The sequence below is a fragment of the Aythya marila genome, assembly GCF_965140915.1.
Source record: "Aythya marila genome assembly, chromosome: 11".
Lineage (NCBI taxonomy): Eukaryota > Metazoa > Chordata > Aves > Anseriformes > Anatidae > Aythya > Aythya marila.
Genome location: NC_139052.1, coordinates 8,855,496 through 8,875,119, shown reverse-complemented (window position 1 = coordinate 8,875,119; position 19,624 = coordinate 8,855,496). Strand labels below are relative to the sequence as shown.

The following is a 19,624-nucleotide window of genomic DNA, read 5'->3' as shown; positions in this document are numbered from 1 at the left end:
TGGACAGAACAGTAAGTTTCTCAAAAGGCCTCGATTGTCATCACACTGAGAAAGACGCTGGCCTACGAGACCTAATCTATTTTGACTTTAAAGCATCGCCTCATGAGCCAGCTCTCTGGGAGGCGCTATTATTTCCACTCTGAACAGGAGAGCCCAAGCGTTTGAGGAGCGTCTCCCAAAACACATCTGGTCCCATGAACTTGGAAAAAGAGGAGACAGCATCTGGACACAGTCTGTGGTGCAGCATTGCCACCTACTCTGAGCCCCTTAGAATGGTACTGCCCCTCTTCAGCTTCCTTTGCTCTCTTCAGTCAACAAAGATAAACACTTTGTGTTAAACTCACGCACACCCCAAAGTAAATTATAAGGCCAGGGCACTAGGCAGGGTCAAAGGCTAGTGCATGAATTTACCAGACTGCCTCCTCTCTCCCAGGAGCCTTTCCTGAGTCCTAATAAAGATCTCTGAAACAAGATGCTAATGCTGGATTATCCAGGTAATCTCCTTGAGTTACTTCCCTGGTTTGCCTGGTTATAAATAATGAATTAGGCCTTTACTTATTATTTCTTCTGCCCTTTGGGTTCACTGTGAGTCTTGGGAAGGAATACAAATTTAAGAATATTAGATCCACTTATTAATATCAATTTCTGCCAATCCTGCATGAGAGATGTTCCCTGCTCAGTGCATGCTATTGATAAAATGAAGTGGCTGGGATGTTAATGGCATGGATCTAATAGCTACGAACTGGCCCAGCCTTACTCACCATTCCCATAAATTGAATTTTAAAAAGGCAGATGGGTGCTTCGTAAGTGGAAACAGAATCATGTGCCAGCTTTCATTTCTTTTCCACTCCTGAGCATGGTGAAATTCAAGTCTCCCCACCAGCTTTGTTCACATAAGCCTATCCTTACAATTTAGTGCCAAACTGAAGAATCCCCGTTATTCCCATACTGGATTTCTGAAGCAGCCTGGCCAGTGCATCTTAACCATTTCACTGCTGCATGCAGGCAGCTGAACACAGCAGCAGCAGCCACATAGGCTCGCAGAGCTCTTCCTGCTGAGAGAACCAGTAAGCAAACCCAAACCAAACCTGCACGCAGCCCCACCTTTCTCCCTCTTGCCTTGTTCCATCTGCTCTCTGGCATTAAAGCAATTAATTCCAGTAATAAATACACATTTGCTTGCAGTACTGACCTGGCTGTGATTCCCAAGTAGAACCATACTCAAGGGACTGGAACTGAGTTCAGCCACCACCTGAATGCTGGTAGACCCCTTATCCCACACAGCACTGCTTCGCCACCAGGCTCCTCAGCCTGCCCACAGGGCTTCTGCCCTCATTCCTGCCAGCACTGCTTTGCCAACAGCAGTAATAGCCAAGCGTAACAACGTGTAGATAGGTGCCAGCATCATTACCAAGAACCCAGATGAAATTACTGCCTCTTGGCTTCTGTGCACCTACTGTGGTCAGAGATGGGCACCTGAGCCTGGTAGACTTCACATGGTTCAATCAACTACCTTAAAAAATCCCTGAACAACTCTGAAGTCTGCTTGCACAAGCAGTTGCCACCAGTGCCGCCCCCAAAATAAAAATTTTCTAAGCGTAAACACAGCTCTTTAAAGCCCTTTAAATTCTTAAAACGCATCTGTTCAATATTGACCTGTATTTGAAACAAAATAGAGGATGTGTGAATCACTGGCACTGAGGATTGTTGGCACAGCTAAAGGGACCAGGACTGACCCTGATTGATATCACCCATGTAATGGGCAATCATTACTGGAGGTCTTCCCCTGGTCCACATTTCAAGCCCCTCAGCATATGCATTCACATTTAATTACAGAGCCTCTGGATGTCACGCTTGGTTTAGCTGCAGCGGATATTAGTCGCTTCCACTCTTAAAAGTGCTCATGCTATCTCACGAGGAAAGGGCCAATCTGCCACTGTTCTTGAATTAGGACTTGACACTCCCTTTTTCTCCCTTGAAGCACGGACCATTTGTTCTCCTCCTTCTGTCTCAGGTGGCATAATTGAGTCCCTTGGGGAATGCTGATAATTGAATGGGAAGTGAGACCATCTGAGGCAGCAAATCAAGCAGATAGTGATGACTGAGGGACATCGGATGCAGCTTTAAGCTCTCCTGCCAAGTAAACACCCATTCCTTAGAGACTAGGGATTTCAGTGACAGTCTAAGGGTCCCAGCGTGAGGGTCACAACAGTGGATAGTGTCTCCTCTGTGACTTTGCAGTGACCACAGCGAAACTGTCATATCATTGCCATATCTTAAGGTATAATATATTAGGATTGCCTGGAGACATGCCCGTCACCTTACCTGATTGTTTCCTTGGGATGTTGATGTAGAGGGGGGTTTATCCACTTGGCTTTGATATGAGATGGTTGTATAGGAATCATAAAAGTCCTGCATCGAGATCAGGGGGTAGCAGAGTATGCCAGCATGAAAGAGAGAAAGCACTGTGCTATTACACCTCATACCTAAAAAGAAAGGAGAACCTTCAGATCAGCTTCATAATTCACTGACAGTCAAAGCAAATGTTTTAAAGCTGGTCTGCCAGAGCTGGGGAGTAAAGGCAACACACACACAATTGGTGCTGCTTCTGCTACATTTTGTATGAAATGGGGTAATCTCAGAGGCCTATGAACAACATATTAGAACAGCATATCCCAGAGCTTAGAAACGCACGAGGAAGCAGCTGGCTGCCCATCCACCTGGGGGAACAGGAGCAGGCTGAGCCTTGCCATGCTTTTGAGGCAACTCAAAAAATAGGCAGAGTGAGAAAGAGAAGGAATTTCCTTATTGTATGCTAGAGATACTGCACAAAGGGCTCGCTTGCAAGTCCACACACCACAGCACTCAATGCCATCCTCTGTGGATTGCTTGCTGTCATCCCACCATGCCACCACCCTCTGCGGATCAGGCACCCAGAAGGCCTCGGCCTTGCAACACCAGCCGTGCCTCCTTCCCTCGAGCTCAGAGAAAACCACCTGAAAGATCCCATCCCCCTTCCTGCTGGGATGACCCTGAGACTATCCCCAACTGGAGACAGCTCTCATAGGCAGAGAAAACCCCGAGCTTCAGCACTTTCGCAAGCACGGAGATATTTAACTGCATCTTGACTGGCCAAACTCCTGCTGCAGTCACTACGTGCAGCTGATGCCAGCCCCATGGCTTCAATGGGCTGCAGCTGCCAACGTGGTCTGCAGAGCAGGGCATTGAGTGCAGTCCCACCGCCAGCTCACGCCTCCTCTGCCAGCTGAAGCTGGAAAGATAAAGGGGAGGATTTTTTCCTTTCTCTGCCCTTCAGTTGCACTGTTCGTGTCCTGCCCCCAAAGACATACAGTGCAAACTTTCAAGCATAGCTCGAGTTTATTAATGGCAGCATATTGCTGATTAAGTGATCCAGAGACCCTCGCAATGCAAAATCTCTGATCATCTTCACAGTGCTATTTCTTGCCCTCCACTCATAAGCAGAGGTGGGATTTTAAACAAGTCAAAGCAAGTTTAGATGCAGATGCTAGTACTGAGCCAGGAGAGATCAGAACAACCAAAGAAAAGCTGAAAGTGGTTCTGTGACATCCCATTGTTTTCTGCCCAACAGACCTGGCTTTTTTTTTTTTTTTTTTTTACCTCTGCTGCATTGCTTTATGCAGCAACTGCTCCATGAAATTATTCACCAAGGCAAAAAAAAGAAAAAAAAAAAAAAAGATCCATGAAGTTACTCAGATTACAAGTCTGAGCAATTAAAACCTTATTTATGGCCCTGTAAGACAGAGGCACATTAATAAATAATACTTTGCTCTGCTACAGCACTTTTCCTTTAATGATCTCTGAGCAATTTACAAGTTTTTGCTAGCTGAGCTTCACCAAACCCCTGCAAGGTAAGGAGGAGATAAATCGAGCACCTTGCCTCCCAAAGCGAAGGCACCTCTAGCAGGGAAGCAATGCAACTGCTTGACAGTGCCGAAAACACCAGCTCAAGCTGAGGTTTCACCACTCTGGGCACTGCCTGACACGCACTAATGATGTTCCTTGAGCCAAGGACACGAGACGTGCACAGCATACGAGAACACAGGGGCAGGGCAGGTAGGGAGCCACATAAATGCCGTGCGTGTTCTCCTCATTGCAGTGCTCTAATCACCACCCAGCACGCCCTGGCTGTTGGAGGCTGGCACGTTACTGCGTGAAGGATATTGCCTGAAGAACACCTGAACTGTCAGGGACTGGGCTTCCCTCAGGAAGGAGCTACGGCAGCATCTTTGGCATCCAGGTCTCAGCCACAACAGAGGCGCAGGGTAGCAGATGGCAGCAGGGCTGGTCAGCAGCCAGCTGGCTGGGTTACACAGAGCTGCTCGGGAAGCAAATCAAGGCCTTCAGATCATGGGAACGTCGCCCAGGTGAGGGCTGCAGAGCTGAGCAGATTCACAACTAGCCAGCAAAGCCTGTAGCTGAAGTGGGTGCAGGCTTTGGTCCCTCCATCACTCCGCCATCCTTCCTCCCTGCTCCTTTATCCTCACAGAGCATGCAAGATTATCTTACAGCAGCCATTCCTCCTCCTAGGAGCTGACAACACTGACAGGTCAGGGCACGGAGTCCCTAAAGGCTGCAGAGCCTTCAGGCCACAATCCAGTGCCTGATCCCTGTGGGCCTGACACTACCACTTACCTCCTTTAGCTCTTGGGAGCTGGAGAAACCTTCTCAGACTGCTTTGCCCTTAAAGCTCAAGAGATTCACCTTTGTTTATTCCTTCCCAATCTTTTCAAAGCCAGGCCCTGTGTGTACTGACTAGCAATAGAAAGACTTGGTGGAAACAAGACTGTGCCCCAGGCACTTCAAAGCCTGGTGCTTGCCCCATGTGAGGAAGGTTGCAAAATCAGAGAGATCCTTGATGTTCTTGTGCACTGGCTGGCCTCTCCGAGTGCAAACCTGCAGCGCAAGCACAGCAGAAGGGTAATGCACAGCCCCCGGGTGGTCGTGCTGCTCACTCTTTGGCCTACATCCAAAACCAGCTGATTTACCACACTGTCGAGAAGAGAAATTAGATGCCTTGCTTAGAGCTTTATATTTATTCTAATGACAAAAATAAAACAACAACAAAAAAAAAAAACCCTACGTAGTCACTGCTAGAAATGTGTAAACCAGTTAAACACACTTTATAAAACCTTACAACAATATTACATTTTTACTGAAACAATCACAGGAGCAATTTCACCTGTACTTACTATCCAGTCATCTGAGCACAAACAGCCCTGAGATTTATGTACGAGTGGAAACATAATTTCTATTATCTCCGACATTAAACTTGGCAATGGAAAATCCCGTGCCTGGAGTGCAAAATCAATTTCAATAACCAGAATAGCAAGAAGTCAAAGGCAGAACTTGGAAAGGACACGAGTTTCTCAAATAGCCAGCCAGCCTCTTCTATTAGGGGGATGCCACTGGGATAGGATGGGATGGGCAATTGGCTATGCTGCCTGGCTTTTTTCTCTCAGCGTGAAATATTGCTGTAGCTACGTGAGGCTGGTTCAGGATCACAGTAACGTGTCTCAAACTTGGTCTTCCCTGTCAACCCACATGCTCGGGATATAAAAATCAGAAGAGAAACCACCAAACCACAAGACTTTTCATTGCACCCAGACCTGAGAGCCCAGAGTCTTGAATGTTTGAATCTTCTTCCAAGATCCATTTCAGCCCGATTTACTGCAATTACAAACCTTTGCCTTAAACATGACATGAGAGGCTTTAAATCTCTTTCCACTGTTGAGGCTTGAGGGTGACGGAGGGGAGCGTTACCATGCCTGTAAGGACTCTGGATATTCCCATTTGCAAGCAAAATACCAGCTCCACACCCAACTACAAACTGTCACATTGTGCTGCGGTGGCAAAACTCAGAACTGGGTTTGACAAGCCATGATGCCACAGGCACCTGAATGGAGGATTTGATCCCAGCTCAGACGCGATGACACGAGCTCTCTGGAAGTAAAGATGGGCTGACACTAGGACACCTTTGCTCTGCGAAAGCAAACCCTTCACCTTCCATCACAAACGGGTTCCTCCCCTCCTGCAGTGAATTCAGGAGTCAAGCAGAAAACCAGCTATCTCAAAGTTTATCAAAAAAAGGTGGATAAGGGATAGCATATACCAACACTCCTAAAAGAAATAGCAAAAAATTAAGTGCTACTTTCAGTGCAAGAATATGCACAAGTGACAATGAGCTGAGGCTCTGCCATGAACTACAATCAGCAAGAAATGAGGCAAAGGCCTGGGCCACCCTCCCAGCTCCCCTCACTCATGTCCCTGTGATAACCAGCAGCCAGTGTTGTGGAAAAGGAGAGAGACTCCTGAGTGATCCTTCCTAATAGATTCGTCTTTTATCATGTTTTCATGACCTTTGTAAAAGGCAATTTAAATTCTAATTGTCCTGCGAGCACCACAGGAATCAATTAGTGACAAGAGATGTTAATTGTGCAGCCAGGGAGGAGGCATTGCTAGGCTGCTCGGCTCCAACACGGGGTTAAGAGCCCAGAGGGATGCTGGGATGGTTTGGGCTTTAATCAGTCCTCCCTTTTTAATAGTTTCCATGTTGTGCTGCAGTTGTCAAGGTCCATTAGTCGCAGGCAGCGCTGAACGAAGCGGTGGCATCCTCCCCCCGCTCCTGCGCTCCGCAAGCACACGCACAAAGGATCAACACGCACTGCCATGGAGAAAGCAAATCCTAAAACCTCCTCTTTTTGTTCTCACTTCCTTCCCTACAGACCCTGCATAGAAATCAGGCCTTGGGCAGTGGCTATTACACACTAAATGCTTAATGTTGGTGGACTGTAGGGGAAGCAGACGCATTCCTCTCATCTCAAGATCCAGCCAGAGCCTCCCATGACAAGCAAATGCTCCTGTCTCTGTACCAGGACGCACAACACTTCTCTCCTGAAGGCCCTGGCACTGTTCAGCCTGTCCCTTGAAATGCCAGACGAAGGTCACGCTGAATGCCCAGTATCTGTACTGCACAGGCATGAATTGGGAAAATGTGTCTGAGCCAGAAGCAGAATACGTGGCCTGACAGACTGTCCAACCCATCCTGGCACGGGGACATCTCAGGCAAAGAGAGCTTGGCACAAGCACATGGGCATGCCTTGGGATTTGTCGTTTGTTACCTATTTCTCACCAGGTGTGAGTTGTCCCACCCTGCACCTGCACCATCTGGCTCATGGGCAGCTGTGCCAGAGGAGTTAGGCAATGATTCAGAAGTACTCAGCACCTCCACAACACGTCGCATAACTTCATGCTAGGAAAGCTTATGCTGTACGAGGTCATGCATCCGGGAGAGTTAAATCCCCCAGAAATAACAGCCCCACCAGTGTTTTCTATTAAACACCATCACAGAGCATTACCATCACCTAAATCTCTCCACATCACCCACTTAGTCAACCACCAACCTCAGATGATGCCTTGGGGAAGTGCTGTGCCAGCCCCTGGGGAATCTGTGCTTTTCTATTATATGGAATTCACACTTCAAAATCTCACTTTCCAACTCCACATTGCCAGGGCCTTCACAAAGACAAGAGAAAGGCATGCCCCCTTCCTTGTAAACAAGTATCTGATCAGAGAAAAACTGCAGCACAAAAGCACATTGGGGTTAGATTTTTCTTTCAAACCTTTATTTGTACTCACTCGCATTCTCAGTCACCCATTAGCTCCTGAAACTGAACAGGATCTCACCTACGAGCTCTATTTTATCGTGGATCTGACACACAGAATTGCAGGCTCGCTCCAGCCATGTTCCTTCTAAGGCTCTAAACCTCTGCCTTCAGCCCCCTCGTCAAAGCTCTTGATACTTCTAGGCTCAAACCCCACAGCCACAGCCGAGCTCTGCATTTCTGCACCAGTCCCTGACCATAGACACAAAATCTCCTCCCCTCCACCCCATCCCCTTCCGTGGCACTGACCTTCCTTTAGCCATCCAAACTGTCCAAACTGGGAACACATCCCAAGGCCGGGGCAGCTCTATCCTGCCAATACCACCCTCTTTCCAGATGATGTCTAGTATTTTTCTGACAGTCTTGAGCTTTTGTGAGCCATGACTCCTTTACTCATTCTTTGCTGATCATCTAAATAACTCACTGCCTCGAGGACCCCACACTCAGCCTATTTGCTTTCCTCTCTGCAAATCCAAGAGGAATTAAATCAGCCTGTGCTAGTCATGGGGCATTGCTGCAGCACATCCCAGCACGTTCCCGTTTACAATGGGGCAGTCAGTGTTCAAGGTAGGCCAGGCCACCCCTCTACATGGCCATTCGCACCCCAAAAACAGCGTTCCTGCCCAGGACATTAACCTCTTCTGCAAAGTGTGCCCACTCCTAGTGCTTCACTAGGATGTTTAATTACTTCTGACTCTGCTCAAAGCACAGTAAATGCTTTTCTTGGGAATGCTTTCCCCATGGACTCTGACTGCTTTATTTCGTCTGTGCCACACTCTCTAGCAGCCTCTGGAATAGGAGACGGGGACCATTTTTGTAAGGAGTGCTGAGCACTACAGCACACCACTGCTATACATCCTAGCCAGATTGTCACTTTTGCCAACGGAGCTTTAGGCACCCAACCTAGAAGAAAGGAGAAGAGAGGACCTCTGTCTGTGAATGTCTCAGAACATCTGCTCCCTGGTAGTAGCATCAGAACCAGAGGTCCCTACCTGAAACACACTCATGAACATGAAGCTAAGCATAGCTTTGGCCACTGCAATTTAGAAGAGGTTTGAGACTCAAGCCAGAGGGCCAGCACGAAGCCTGGCATTAGCATCTCACTGAAATTTCTGAAACATCTTTCCTCTGCGTGGAACCCAGAGCTTCATAGCAACACAACAGACTTCTGTGGCACAAATGGGAACACAAACTGGCAGGTGAGAAGCACAATCCCCACGTGAGGTTCCTCCCATCCCTTGCCAGCTAGTCCTTTCCAGCTGCCACATTCATTTGCCTGAGCAGTGGAACAAAGCCAACTTCGCTCCCATCAACTTTATGAAATATAATTAGCATTTTCTCTACTCATTCTCTGTCCAGAAGATCCACAATCCCTTTTTTGCATTTCCATAAAAAATAATGCATTTTGTTCTGCTTCACAAGGCCCATTGCTCACCTGCCCACATCTCTTTCAGACTCCACTAGTCTTCATTTCTTCCACCAGCACAATCATTTCGTGCCTTCTTCTCATTCTTCTGTTATTTAGGAGACTGTGGACACATTTTATTGCTGAGATTTACAAAACAACTCAGTCAACCTTCATATAATAGACTGATGTGGCTCTAGAAATGGGAAGGAATGATGGTTTTGTTTGGTCACCGTACCACAAACGACTCTGTAGTCCCAGCTGATCGGTCTCAAACCCAACTGGGAGGTTCATCTCTTGAGCCCCACATCGGAGAGCCCTTTGGGATTCGAGGTACTGTACATACTCCTGGCAGAGCCAGAACTGAGCTTGTTCTGGTGCACTGCACTAGTTCTGTGCTGTTTGAAGTCCTCACATAAAATTAGCATACAGTAAGCCTGATCTTTTCAAACCAAACAGGAAACAAATGTTCTCCAGAGGATCATGACAGAACCAAGGAAAATAGGCTCATATGTCAAGAGATTCCCAGAGGCATCAGTTCCCCATGCCTAGAGATCAGCTGAGAAGAGGAACTCCCTCTGGAGGTTGCTAATGCCTTCCTCTGCTTTTCAGAAATGATGACAAAGCCAAGCTTGCTCTCTTCCTTTTCCCCTTTATTCATTCACACCAGCATCTGAATTGCATGCTAGCGCAGCCAGCACTATCTGTGAACATTCGGGGGAAGGCAGGAGGGCTCCAATCACACCTGCCGTCTCGGCAAAGGGTGCATTCACAGCTAATCACTCAGTGCAACGGGAGAACCTGGAGCATAAGCTGCTGCCATACAGGAGCTGAAGTAAAGAGCTGCTGTACAGAGGTGCCAGAGGAAGCCTTTTTCATGGCTCAGCAACTTCTAACACTTCCTTCCATAAATCCAAGTTTGCCTGCATATATTTTACCATCAAATCTGCTAATAATATGTATTAAGTGTACCTTATAGAGAGAGTTACCATATATATGTGCTGTTAACAGAAAAAATAAAGAGCATCATATGTACCTACACCTTACATATCTAATTAGCAGACATTACTCCAGACACACCTGATTTTATCTATGCCTTTAGCATTCACTGAGCATGCCTTAGGGGTCCTGATATTCCTAATCCTAAATGTAATCTTTAACCTCCATTTTAACTCCCCAAAATTGTTGCCCTGAATGCCTCCTGTGGTGCTGTTATTTATTCAGTTAAAGACAGCATTATTTCATCAGCCCATCTACCTCTTGCTCTCCTGATTCTCTCTATTCAGAAGCTGCTTTACTTCTTTCCTTTTTCGCTCACCTGGAATAGTCTGTAATGGCTCCCCCATGGATCCTCACTACCCACCTGTCTCAGTCCAAGCGTGATGGTTGGAATCAGGTCCCTTGCTGCGAGCACTGACTGGTGTTTCTCATCAGCTGAACTATGCTTGAGGCAGGTGCTAAAGCTTCACCAGCTTTTGCCTTTTTTCTCCTCTGCTCCTAACTAGAAGGAAAAAAGAGAAGCCCAAGTTCACACACACAGTGTGGGTACCTTCAGAAACATACCAGAACCAACATCTCAGCAACAAAACTTCTATTTGACTAGACACATTAGAAAGAGACAGTGAAAAAACAAGTAGCAGTTATGAGAATTGGGCTAAAGAGAGGGAGGCCAGCAAGACGGGAATTTCATTTGCCAAGTAGGAACTTAAACTGATTAGCTTCAAAGAGCCTGGAGTGAATGTTGACATCAATTTGACTTAAAGCTGCTATTATTTTTCAAAGCCATTTTCACCAGCTGCCAGAAAACACAACCACATTCAGAAGCTACAAGAAAACCTATCAGCTTTCAAGCAGCTGAGCTGCAGCCAGTTTCCCATGATAGCATCTGGCACTGACTGCATCAGAACCGTGTCATCAGCGCATGGAGCACCACCATTTCCCTTTCCAGTGTCAGGCCTTGCCCTGGTACCCGTCATGTTCGTCAGCATCTCAAGCTTAGCCAGCGCCAGCCTGGCACTCAGCACGTGCCTTACAGTCACTTACAAGCCACCAAGGCCAGCAGCAGGCGTGCTTCCTGTGTTGGATCTTTGTAGGCTACACTAGCACCAGCCATGCCTGTACCAAGGCCATATAGCCCTGAGGTTGCTGTAACTGAGCCTCCTGCTGAAAAAGAAACAACAGGAAAATTTGGATATCTCAGCAGAAATGTGGACCATTTCTGCTCTGGACTGAGAATTGAGCCTGCCACGAGGCAGCCAGTGGAATAGACCCAAGTATATGAGAAAACCACGTGAACACACCAGTCCTACTGGACCAAGCCCTGGCTGCTATTGTACTTCCCCAGCTCTCACTGACAGCAGGGAGAAGGTTACATTAATTTGACCATGACAGATGGTTTAGGATTTGAGGGCTGGTACTGCATTTCTGAAAGACTATTTCTGACAGTCACTGTCCAGCCTGCTCAAGCCCATCAACTTGCATAAGACAAAAAGAGTTGAGACAAGTCCCACGATGCACAGATAGTTGGCCAAATTGTCATGTTTTCTCTTCATAAAGAGCAACGTCAGAGTTTTGGGAAACCTGGGAAAAGGGAAAAGAAGGAAATGCAAAAGCCACCATTTCAGCTCTCCATGAGCCACCTGAGAGCTCCCCAGGACAAATGTGATCTCTACAGCTTAGTATGAACAGTGCACACGCTCTGGATTGAGGAAAAAAAAAAATAAAAGGCAAAATGTAAGAGCCAGACCAGTGTGCTACACAAAGTCTTCTCGACAGAGGCAGCGCAGTGGCCATCTCTGCTACTCAGGCAATAGAGAGGAAAACACAAAATGGCAGCAATTTCTAGCAGAGCTGTGGAAGAGATGTGAATGTCTTTCAGTGAGAGGGAGACAGCTCCACCACAGCATCCAGATGGCCATGCACGAGAGGGAATCAGCACTGGAGAAAGACCTGGGCTTGGCAATGTCTAGAACAATGCTTTCAGAATATTCTGGAACACCCAATCTTTTTCTGGAAATCATATTGCAAGGAAATGGAAGCACAGGGCACTGACTGAAGAGAGCTGACATGAGCTTTAAGAGGCTGATCTTAAAGCTTCTTTTATTTATATCTCCACAAATGTAAGAGCAGAGGAGCTTTCTGGGTTGCTGTCCCTTCAGTAAGTGGTACACCCTTTATATTGCTCCTAAAATTGACACGCTTTTTGTCAGTTTGACAAGGAGACCCACATTTTGTTAGGAACTTGTTTGTGAAGCTCTGCTTTGGGAGTGGAAAAGTGATGGGGCACACAACCCCTAGCCAAACCAGCCAGTCTGGGAGACATTCAGGTCTGTCCCCTGGTGGTAAATACAGCAGACACCTCTATTGGCAATCCTCTAGCCTATTGACATGCTCTGCCATGGTCAAGAAACATGTTCCTACAACTAAGCACATAATTAAAACGTAGTTTGTATGTGTGCACAGACAGAGAAAAATGTTCTCAGACTGACAAGATGGAAGAACAAGATGTGGCTTGAAGCAAAGAGAAGGAAACACCTCGCTGAGGAAACAGAAAATTGTTTTAACAGCAACAGCCACTGGGTGGTAGAGTCTGCTACCAAGAGGTGTGGTCAAGAAGGCGCTGTTGCAAGGAGCCAGCAGAAGCTTAGGTAGAGTAGTTAGTAATGGGGCTGGCACAGGGAAACCCTGTAAGTCCTGGAGGTCAGTTATATCCTAATGATCCCTCCCAGCCCCACCCTCAAGACATCTACACAAAGATAGCATAAAGCATGGGTGGTCGGAAGGAGTGAGTGAGCAGGGTTACAATTAAAGCCCTAATTAAACAGATGCAAGATGGGTAGCACCTGGGATCAATATTTCTATTCATTTACAAGCATAACAAGGTTAGAAGGGTGAGCAGAATAAATACACTCATTTACAGTTTTTTAAAAACAAAAAGTTATTTTAATCTTCTGGGTAATTAGCTATGCAGTCAACATTAATCACAACCGCAGCAATTATTTGAAGTATTTGATTAATCAATCCAGAGGAAAAACAGAGCTAGGCCAAACCACCTTTGCTGCACAGCCCTCTCAGGCTATCAATCAATAGAGGTGCTGGCTTTCAGAAACACAGTGCATTTCCTGCTGGCTCTAACATACCACGCTCCCTGGATGGATGGATATAACAATACGATAGCTGCGGTCCAAATGGGGTAGATGAAGACTATGACGTTTCCAAATTTAACTACAGAGCATTTACTAATGCGAGGCTTGCTGAGCCGTGATTCTCATCACTTGTGGCCCTTCAGCCACTAAAGGACATTACAATCACACTGCTTGCACAGACCTGATAGTACACCTGAGATTACCACTATGGGACAGTGCAGGTCAGACAACATGGGCAGAGGAGCTAAAACTCTCAACTCTATCCTTCTCACCTGTAATCAGAATAATTATTTCTATTAAGGAAGAATCATGAGCCTAGGAAATGATGGTCTTAATATTAATATTTTAAATTCATATTAGAAAAAAATCAGGGGTATTGATTATTTCTTGGCTATTTTCCCTTCTAGTAATCATGTCACTGTGGAATTCCAGTTTATAACTCCTGCTACTGGTAGCAGCGATCTTCAGTTTTGTTCCATTAAGTTCACAGACTCTCAGAAAACTACCCAAATCAAATTTCAGTGCCTTTTTGAGAATGCTCACACCTCCCGGCACACAGCTGGTAATGTGCTGTATTAAAGTACATTCTCATCTGGTTTTGCTCTGGATTAGGCTGCTGCTTTCAAAAATGCAAATGTTAACACCCAGAACAAACTTGGCTTGATGATGTTAAGCTTATGTGTAAACTGAAATGCAGCAGACTTTCATTACAAGAACTCAACCATTTATAAGGCATTTTAAATGTGGCACATTTTAAAAACAAATATTGGAACATTCAACCTGTATTTTATTGTTTTTCTTCCCATCTAGCACGTTCACTGCAGCATATAAATGAAACTAACATTTCTTTAACACAAAAATAGGAAACAATCAAAAATCTTTGGACTGCCACAACTCTTGCAGAAAATCAGTGTGCCTCATGGTCATGGTAATGCAAAGTTCTGAGGCATGCCCATCAGTTAGCACTCTCTTCTAAATACAAATCAGGTGAAAGGCAGGCATTCCAGTGTGCACAAAAGACACAAGACTACCACACAAGGGAGAAGCACACTCCCAAATTTTTGTAGAAACTGTCCCAGCCATGCAAAGCCAGGAAATTCATACTCAAATGTAGAGGACCCCCTGTAAAAAGAGAGGTGGTGTCTAGGATAAGCCAGCACAAGCATGCGTCTGGTAATACCACTCCAAGTTTTGAGTCTGCTCTTCAAACAGCATATTTCCTACAGCTGGCATGCAAAATACTGTAATAGTGAAGAACGTCCCATTTTGATTTAAATGGATGCATTTATTTCCAAATGGGAGACCATAAGTTAAACAAACACATTTCTCTTTGCACATGAAAGCATTGTTTTGTCACAGATGTACAGTATAATACATTTATTTGCTCAATTGTTTTGTATTTGTAAGGCACTGCCAGTTATTTGGATGGGTTTGTAAGGATGAAGCAAATTGCTCTGTGGGGCTCTATTCAGGGAACATAATATTCCCACAAAAACACCATAATTCTGCACGCAGCAACACAGACTACCACGACACTGCAGCAGCTGGCAGGGTGGATGCAGTTAGCATTATCAAAACCAGCATGGCAACTGTACTCCAGAACCCCCTTACATGCATAAATTAACAATGAATGTACATTGATTAACCCCCACCCTGACTCCAAGGAGCCCTGTTTTCCCTGCAATAAATCTTTGAACCTTACCACAATTATTTTGTCAGCTGACAAGGCCTGGGGAACACTTGAGCTTTTCCTTGAACCACTGTGTTGGCCCAACCCAGGCCTCATAGCCCTGCTTGCTTAAGTGCAATAATACTAAGCCAATATTATGGTTAAATCACAGCTTCTGGTCACCATCACTCTCCTAAAATCTATTCTGTTGTACCAAACTCTGAGATATCTTCACCACCCTTTGCTGCCCCAATGTCCTCAGGCTTCTCAGTCCATTCGGCAGCTTCCCACAGCTTCCTCCAACCACTCCCCACACGTCCAGCCTCCCAAAACTTGGCCACAGAGGCCTTCGTATCCATCTCCAAGTCCTTCTGCTTACACAGAAAGGTGAAGAAAACAGGAAAGATGTGTTCTGAGTGCAGGCTGGCTAACTGAAGTTACTTAACTCAGGGTAAAGTAGGAATGAAGACAAATCAGCTTACATGTTAGGTGCTTGAGAGTACAAGCCTGTCCTGGAGGCACAAGTACAGCACAATATGGTAATTCCAATTTCAAGTCAGGTTCAGTATCACAAAAGACAAGCTGAGTGCTATGCCTTTAGCACATATAGGTGGACAGGCAGGTTCACACCGAGCACAGAAAGCAATAATGAAGATGCAGAGGCAGGCTGAATATCTAGATCAGATAGGATGATAGGAAAGCCTCCTGTTTTACTACTGCCTCTCTGAAATATCCCTGCAGTTTCCCATGACAGCTGATTTGACCTTTAACTGAAGGCACATCCTCACTTAGTGGCTAGCTGCTATGGGTCACCTAAGCCAGGTATCTAAGCTGCCTAAGCCAGGCTTCACTCTTCATAGTAATGACTCTTCTCTGCGTATGAATGTGCTTTTGGGTGCTGCTTCTGCTGTCAGATAGAAGCTCAGTTTGAGCAAACTCCATGCAGCCTGGTTTAGATGAGCAGGTGCAATGAAATTGAGCAAGAGAAAAATTCTGCATCAGCAGGATTATCAAGAGAGAAATAGTAGAGAGGGGAGGAGAGAGGAGGGGGGCCTTAAAGAAACAATCACCACTTGTTTCACATACATTATCTGCTACAGATGCAGACTGTCTGCCAACCAGTACATAAACCAGAGCTGTCAGTGCTGAGGCTGGGCTTGAGCATAAGGCAGATTCCCAGTGGAGGCTCCTGGGATGAGAGCAGAGAAGACTGCTCAGTGGAGGACAATTTACTCAGATGGACTCTACTGACAGTTGACCAAGAGTTGAAAGCTTTGTGAAGAGGTCTCATAGTGATGCTCAAGACACCAACCTCAAGGCCTGATCTCTCGGAACCTTTTCTCCAGCTACAAGGGGGTTGTTCAGGTTCAGGAGGTTCTAAGCCCATCTGTTCACCTGTTTGCATGCAGCCTCATTTGCAGCTTCTCTTGATGAAGCAATAACTCATGACCTCAGAAAATTTGCTACTTAGAGCATTGACAGATAATAATAAATGCTAATAACACCAATGCTGAAGGGAATTTGGGCTGAGAAGAAATCTCAGCTCTCTGGATTCTTTTTTGTTTGTTTTGTTTTTTTGTTTTGCGGGACCATTTTAATTTCGGCCTGTCACTTCAAGGAATGGAAGTGGATTCCAGTGGGATCCAGGGAATGGCTATTCACTGAGTGGTGATAACACAGCACCCCAATCATGGCCATAATCGTTTTGTAATATACATTGTTTCTGAACATCACTGGAAGGGAGTAAAATAAGGAAAATAAGAAATCCTGCTGGCAGAGTCCTCAGGGAGTCCTTAAAGTCTGCCTGTGCTGAAGCTTGGCGGTGGGGGCAGGCAAAGGCAGTGTCGCTGTAACAGGGTATAGCTCTTTCAAAACGCTTGTCAGCCCAGCTCTCTAAGCTCTTTGCAAAGGTAAGTCAGACCATTATCCTTGTTTTCCACATCCCCACGTGGTTTACCTAAAGTGGCTTACCCCTAATGAGACACCCCTCTGAGATGTGCAGCCCATCCTGCCTGATTGCCAGCCTGACAAGAGGTCACCTGAAGGGCAGCAGTCTCTGACCACCGAGATGACAGTGAGCAAACCCCATAAAAAGCCTTGGAGTTGGGATGATTTTCCTGATGCTGGTTATTTCCTAAGTCGTTCCAGAGAGACTGAGAGCCATCAGAGGCCCACACGCCAGTAGGCCTCCCGGGAGTGTGTGGGTAGGCTGACCCCCCTGCCACTCGCAGCAAAGAGGCTAATCACATCGAAATAACTCCTCTAGGAACAGCAATATTTGTCAGATTATCTGTGCATTTGCTAGCAGGGTGCATGAGGGTGTTGCAGATCCAGCCAGCTAATTCACCAAATTCAGTTTCACTCTGACACCAGGCTGGTAGAAGCAGGGAAGAAGAGGCGAGGTAGTGTGCCTGGATGGAAGCACAAAACCAGGTGAAGTAAATTCCCTAAAATATCTGAAGCATTCTTAGAACACAGTTGTTGTGATGCTGCTTGAAATACAGCAATATCATATGGTGATCAATAGGGATTGAAAATGTGTCAGTTTCACAAAACACCTCCTCATTTCAAAACAGACCATTAAGAACCCAGAAAAAAACAGAAGTGAAATTATTTCAGAGCAGTTAAAACAATTGAAATTGAACGTCTTTTTGTTTCTGAAGTTCAAGTTATTACACGAATTCATGTCTGAAATGAGCAAATGCAAAAAAAAAAAAAAAAAAAAAAAAGCAATCCGTCACACAGCACTGTGTTTTACGCCGGGTGACCACTAAGGGTCTCTGTTGCTTAATGTGGGACACAGCTGAGATTTTTCTCCCTCTGTCATGATGTTTTGTCATCCCATTCCATCCCTTCCCCCATCCACACTACCTAACCGCCCCACACCCACCCCCAAACACCAAACCACTGCCACCTGACATCACCTGCAGTCAGAGCATCCGTACAGGCTCAATAACACGTGCGTGCATGGGCAAACACACCTCTTCCCGGAGGCAAACACGTCCTTTCTTCTCGGAGCCTGCAAGCATCGATGCAATACCCAGGCTCGTGTATGGATTCCAGCATCACACGTCTGGGTGTGTGGACTGCAAACAAGAATGCCAGTGGTTAAAAAGCATGAACTTCAAGCAACCAGTAGGTAATTATGGAGGGACGTGTCTGCGTGGCTCAGCTCCAACATCAACAGAGGGAAGAGCTCTGCCTATTGAGTCATCAGCAACATTTCCTTCCAGCCCTTGGGTTTTCCCTGACAGGACTCCCCTGTGGGTTCTGCCCAGACCCACAATGGCTGAGCTCAAAAGCTGCTGAGCTCACAACCCAAGGGAATGGGGTTTCAGCCCCGCACAGCCCATAAAAATTTCCAGGCCACGACTGTGTTCCAAGGACACAGAGCCTCATCAACTCCTTTGTCACAGTAATTTAACTGAACCCTACCAGTACATCTCTCCCAGCCACGCCAGGGAAGCTGCAGAGATACCATGCCATAACCAAGCTTCCCAGGGATGCCAAGAGACGCCAAAGTCACACAAGAGCTTTATAGCACCCCGTCCCTTTGGTTTGCTGTGTCTCCAGAACTGGCCATTGCCTGAGTGGACTCACAAAGAAATTGTCAACTCCTCTGTGGAATGAGAATATGGCTAATTAGAGATTGTTAAATAATAGGAAGGCATTTCTTCTTAATCAGAGACCAGACACCATCTAAAACCCACAGATGTATGCCACACATTATCATAAACACACACACAGGGGTCATTTCTTATACTCTGCCTCTTCAGTAGGCAGGGCTGTCTTCCATGCTTATTGCATTTATGCTACTTGCTATGAAAAGAGTCAGACAACTTTTAATTCAGTTTTCTGTTTGTCCTACTCTTTCTTCTGCTTCTGTTTCTCCTTTTTCTCTCCCTCTAATTTTTTCCCAGTCCCATGCTCTATGTTTCTGCTACTGTCCCCGTGCCTTCCAGCAGAGATACACTGTAAGTAAAGTGAACACATGCTGGTCTCTCTCTTCCACATAATTGTCTGTAACTCTCTCTCAACAGATTTGTTAGTCCCATTGAATAGTCGTGCAATGGTTTCCGATGACAAGCAGGGCTTGGCCCTCACTATGCTGTATTGGATGCAAGATCACAGGAACAAGTTAAAACAACGAGCTTTGTGGAGAACATGGGGTATTTGCCAGCGTTCTGCAATAAAGCACCTGTTCTAAAGGCTGTGGGCTTCTCTGTTACTGCAGCAGCGTCTTTCCGTCCCTTAACAGAGACAGAGCACCAGTGAGATTCTCCAGGTCTGCCAGAGATCTGAAGATATTTCCAAAGGCCAAGAAGGAAGAAGCTGAAAAGGTCAGCTTCTGAACGGCACGCGTCGGAAAAAAACAAATATGAGCGATCAGCACTTCTAGACAGTGAAACAAATGAGTGCTTCCATTCCTGGGGGAAATGGGGAATGAGCAAACTCTACTCCTCTATTCCACAGTGTACAGGAAATTTGAGTGATTGATGGCAACAGAGTAAGGAAATGCACATTCAGCTTCTGCTTCCAATGTAAATGACTTGTACCTCACCCCTCTGCTTCCTGCTCCTTCACACAGGCCCCGCACCCAGCCTGTTATCTGCAGTGTGGCAGCGTGCATCAGGGAGGAAGAAAGGGAGGACAATCCTTGCTAGACTGCTCCTCATCCCAGATTTAAACGAGTAAAGACAGC

The 19,624-nt window shown here is 46.1% G+C and overlaps 1 protein-coding gene across 1 annotated transcript in view; it reads right to left on the bottom strand.

The window, feature by feature from the left end:
* Positions 1–17,971, bottom strand: part of LOC309882293 (uncharacterized protein) — a 103,044-nt gene extending 85,073 nt beyond the window's left edge. Inside the window, exons 1-2 of the mRNA XM_082769218.1 lie at positions 17,904–17,971; positions 2,326–2,486 (exon numbers count right to left, since the gene is read on the bottom strand). Coding sequence (XP_082625344.1) covers positions 2,326–2,484 — 159 coding nt within the window. The 5' untranslated portion in view covers positions 2,485–2,486; positions 17,904–17,971. The remainder of the gene's footprint in view (positions 1–2,325; positions 2,487–17,903) is intronic.
* Positions 17,972–19,624: the final 1,653 nt, after the last annotated feature.